Genomic DNA, 5212 nt, shown 5'->3' with positions numbered 1-5212 from the left:
TACAATAAACACAAAATATTAATATCTTTGGATATCGTATATGTATTTATATCTTATCTATTAAACATGATTTTATGTCTTTATATTTATGTTTCAATGTTTTATGACACTGCAATATTTATTATTGAAAAAGAATATGAATTAATATTTTAGACATCACAAAGTATAATGAGAATGTATCATTTCATTTTTTTTTAATTGATCTTGTAAAATGTGACTAAGGAAAAAATATGTGACAAAAAGTCTTATGTATAAGATTACATTTTATAAAATTAACTGAAAAAAATTAAAAATATTCATTTTTAATATAGACAGCAAACATTTGAATCAACTATTTTCAGTTTTTTCTTTTTTTTTTTTTTGGTTAAATTTACCTTTTTTTTTATTAATTATCATCATTTTCACTCACACGTATATATAATCTCTTCTTCTTTTTTTATTTTCTTTTTCACTCTACGCTTCTCATGCCTTCTTTCTTCCTCCTTTCTCATTATTCCACCTTCTCCCTTACACGAAATATTTGACAGATTTTTTATTTCGAGCAAATGCTGATAGCTAGTGAGAAGATTTAAAATTGCTTCCCTTCAATGACGAAAGTTCAATGAACCTACGACATCTTTTATGTGTTTTTGCTGTTGTGACAATGATTGATCATGTTCCATCATAACAACCTTCACATTTTTCTGAATCTGTCGTCATTGTGCAAGCTTTATGTACTCGAGTCACTATAAGAAACTCATTTAAAAGTATTTTTTCTTCTTTTACTTGCGTATAGAACAATGTCCTTGCCACATATCATTCTAGTGAAGTCATAGCTCTTATTTCAGCGTTTCATACAATACTTTGGATCTTTCAAGTTTTCAGGAGTTGGTGATTCTCTATCTGCTCTGAGGTTCAATGTTCCATCCTCAAACCACCTGTCTACGACCACTGTGACTTAATCTCTAGAGAGGGATAGTGAGGGTGGAGAACTATTTCTACTAGAACCTCTAGAATAAGAATGCCTTCTACTCCTACCATCAACAGAACACACCATTAGAGAAAAAATTTCTTTAAATATCCTTCCATTATGTTTTATTGCCTCAGTCATGTCAGATGCTCTCTTCAAAAATTTAAAGAAAGTGTTTATGTTGCTCATAGAAAGATAAATTTGTAACCCATATTCTACGTTTTTAATATATCTATACATCGATTATGGTTCTGAGAGGGTGTCAATGCAAAGTAAGGTTAGATTTCTATTTCTTTTGATAAATACCACCAATCATTTTTCTTGCTTCTGTTTCACTCTTCCCAAGTTCATGATATGCATAGAGGGTTCCTCCTCCAGGAACTTTTATAATTCTATCAACAATCACTAAGTGTTGATGCTATTGGTCTTTAGTTTGGCACACTAGGTGACTGTCCTTCTCATCAACGACTTAAATCCCCTGATCTTGAGTTCTTAATGATTTCTGAACACCCCGAGATCATTTAAAAATAATAAGATGTATTCTTTGACACTTTTTATACTATCAAACTTGCAAAAGGTAGGCAGTTGGTATCCCTTAAAGTATAATTGTGTCAGAATATGATATCCAAATGGTGGGTTTATTCTCAAGTGGGCTTATTTGTTTCTCTTTTGTCCTTTAGAATGTGTGACAACTCCCTGTAAGTGACAATGGTATTCTCTTCTTCCTCCATATGCTCTTGATTTATGGTTGCGGGTGGCAAAAAGGTTCTATACCTTATTTGGTCCGTAGCCATCATTTTAATGATCAAAGTTTACATCTTTTTTGATTGTCTATCATATTATTGTACACGTGAGTAAGAATGGTAATGTTGGTATGCAGACTAGTAGTAATTTTAGTATTGGGTGTGAACAAATTTCTATGGACAAAAGCTCCTCTTTCTAGTGCACCCAGAGTTTTCTGCTCCATGTGTTTCTCTTTTTGATTGTGCTTGTCCTTATCTTGGGGTGTTCCTAAGCTAAGATTGAGGTTTTGAGGAGTTATCAAACATCGTCTGGGTGGTTGATTCTACCTAGAGTGAGGGCTACTAGACTCTATCATTGCATTGAAATGTTCCTCCCCATTGAGTCACAAAATGATTCGGGTGTAGTTTTGTGAAAATAGATTAAGTAAGGAAAGATTAAGAGGAGAGATTAGGAGTAGGTAAATTTATGAGAAAAATACTTTTATTAGTGACAAATAAGCAACACAAGAACTAAATATGAGAAATAATGGTGGAGAACAAGTGTTGAGGCGTTCACTAATGCCACAAGAGAATGAATGAGCTGTTTTAAAGTGGATAAGGGTTAAGTAGAACTTATTGTCGATTATTCTATTAGAACAGCCAAATGCTAATTTTATAAATTCTCTTGTTTGAATTGGATGAACAAAGTGAAGAACAATGAGAAGAATTAGAGGAGAGCAAAGGATACAGATGATCTCTCCAATTTTTAGAAAAAAAATTTCTTGAGAGAAGTGGGTTGAGATCATTTATAGTCTCAAGCCATTTTAAAGGGAGACTACATTGTCCAATGATTACAATGTCATATGTTACTAAATAAGATAGTTGGCAGAAGATGTTTTGGATGTTCCCATTATTTTAATTCTCTTTAACTAAAAAATGGGTATAAGAAAGAAGTTTATCTCCACAAGTTAAGGTAGCAGTTTTGACACTGCTCCGGATATTTGTTTTTAAAAAAAATGTCTAAATAAAAGGATGCTCATGGCATGTAACATTAATGAAAAAATATCTAGTTTAGTCATTTCGAATACTTTAAATCCAACTAATCCATTTCTACCTATTTACTTTCCTCAAAAATAAAAATTTAACTCCTTATAGTATTCTTTTTGAATTTCTTCCTTTTGGCTCAACACCAATAAAAAGAATTTTACTCTTTTTTGGCTATAATTTGGACCATTTTAAAATTATTCATACATAATAAAATTGCATTTTTGATGTACAATCACTAAATATACTCTTTAGATAGACATCTTTGCATTTTGAACATGTCAAATGTTATTAATAGAACCGTTATCATATCATTATATGTGACTGAACCATGTCAACACGTACCACTAATAGTTTATGTCCTCAAAATACACAAAAAATTCATAACAGTATAAATGAATAAAGGACTAATGTGGTCACTTTTGCTAATTTTAATGACCTAATTATTATAATTAGAATCTCAAAAATTATTTTAATATCCAGATCAATCTTAAAAATCACTTTAGAATTTAAATCAGTTAATTTTCACTATCACTTTTCTTGTCATTTTTTTCAATAAAAACAACTAAATCACTTTATGCATGTTTGTTCAAATTAATTTCTTTCAACCCAAAAGAAAATTGATCAACATTATGCTACAGTACAAGAGCTACCTTCAAAGATAGAGCATCACCAACGCATAAGTTTTGGTTACTTTTAGTATAAAATTTTCTAAATGTAATTCATTATTAAGTTAATGAGATATTGATAGTTAATACTCAACTGAAAGAGATAGTATTCATTTTTTCAAGAATAGTAAAATTATCACCAAGAGTCGGAAAGAGAGTATTTAGATTTTCACGTTTACCACTTCACACTGTGACAATAATAATAATAATAATAAAATTTTACCAATCCTAAGAAACGAATTAGATATATAACATTTAATTAAGCAAGCTAAAACATTTAATACTAGACTATATGGTGTAATGTGTAAGATCCAAATAAAAAGGCAAAGACATAGGAACGTTCATTGCATCCCCCCACGCCCCCACCCCAAAAAACAATAAAAAGAAAAAAGAAAAAAAACAAGAGTCCAAGTTGCTATATATAGGGGGCATGGTATAGCCTTGAAGTGTCACAAGTTTGAAAAGAAAAATAGAAAATGGGTTCAAGGCGTGTAGGTGTATTGACCCTAAGTCTTGTTGTTGTAGCGTCACTGGTGTCCGCTGCAATGTGCGGCGTTCCCAGAAGGCCCGTTGATGTTCAATTCGGCCGTAACTATGTTCCCACTTGGGCCTTTGACCACATCAAATACTTCAATGGCGGTTCTGAGATTCAGCTCCATCTTGATAAATATACTGGTAATAATATAACTCCATTATTATTATTATTAATGTTTAAATGTTAATTAATTAACTGTTGAAAATGAACAGGCACTGGATTCCAGTCCAAAGGTTCATACTTGTTTGGTCACTTCAGCATGTACATCAAGATGGTTCCTGGTGATTCCGCTGGCACTGTAACCGCTTTCTATGTAAGATTCAAAAACTAAAATAAAATAAATAAACTTTTCTCTTTTTTTCATTTTTTTTTTCTTTGCTGGAACTTTTTAATAAAATAAAAGATTAAACAAATATTATTTTAAAAAGAATATATTTTGTTATTTTTTTTAAAAAAAATGGGATTTGTTTTTCTTATGCTACTAATTGAGACCTAATAAATTTGTCTAGTGTGAGACTGTGAGTGTGTTGTTATGTAGTTATAATGTGTCTGAAGTCTGAACTCTGAACATTGGTTGGTTGGTTGGTTGGTGTGGGAATGAATGTGATTTTGAATATTGACATAACACAGTTGTCTTCACAAACTGCGGAGCATGATGAAATAGACTTTGAGTTCTTGGGGAACAGAACAGGACAACCTTACATATTGCAAACCAATGTGTTCACCGGAGGTAAAGGTGATAGAGAACAGAGAATCTATCTCTGGTTTGATCCCACCAAAGAATACCACAGATATTCAGTTCTATGGAACTTGTATCAAGTTGTGTAAGTAATCTCAACTCATTCTCGTTAACATTTTGAGTAATGATACATATCCACATTTTTTTTGAATCGAGTTTAACCAAATTAAACTGTAAGACTTGAAATAATATTATTTATAATTAATTTTTGTTTTAAATTAGTTAGACTTAATTAACAAAAATATTTAAATGTGTAGTATTATTTTAACATTTTATATATACACTTCATTTATAAAAATATTTTCTGTGTTCTATAAATTTAACTTCTTTTTAATGAAAATCGGTTTAATTAAGAAGACTAACATTTTTTTCAATATACGAGAGTGGGAAGGAAAGATGGATATAATAAAGTTAACTAAATTTTAAAATGATTCTTAACATTTTTTATATGTAAATATATTATTTCATCTATGCATTCCTTCAATTTATCTGTATTTATAATAAAATGTTTCCTATCGATCTTATTTTTCCTTTTGTTAATCTAGTATATTAGTA

At 30.4% G+C, this 5212-nt stretch overlaps 1 protein-coding gene across 1 annotated transcript in view; it reads left to right on the top strand.

Annotated features, from left to right (window-relative positions):
• The window catches only part of LOC107604909 (xyloglucan endotransglucosylase/hydrolase 1), a 3576-nt gene continuing 2171 nt past the window's right edge, over positions 3808-5212 (top strand). The window contains exons 1-3 of the mRNA XM_016306623.2: positions 3808-4058; positions 4131-4231; positions 4549-4742. Of these exons, the coding sequence (XP_016162109.1) occupies positions 3860-4058; positions 4131-4231; positions 4549-4742 (494 nt within the window). The 5' untranslated portion in view covers positions 3808-3859. The remainder of the gene's footprint in view (positions 4059-4130; positions 4232-4548; positions 4743-5212) is intronic.

The sequence above is a fragment of the Arachis ipaensis genome, chromosome B06, assembly GCF_000816755.2.
Source record: "Arachis ipaensis cultivar K30076 chromosome B06, Araip1.1, whole genome shotgun sequence".
In the NCBI taxonomy this organism is placed as follows: Eukaryota; Viridiplantae; Streptophyta; class Magnoliopsida; order Fabales; family Fabaceae; genus Arachis; species Arachis ipaensis.
Note: the sequence above shows the minus strand (reverse complement) of the source record. Positions and strands in the feature narration are given on the sequence as shown.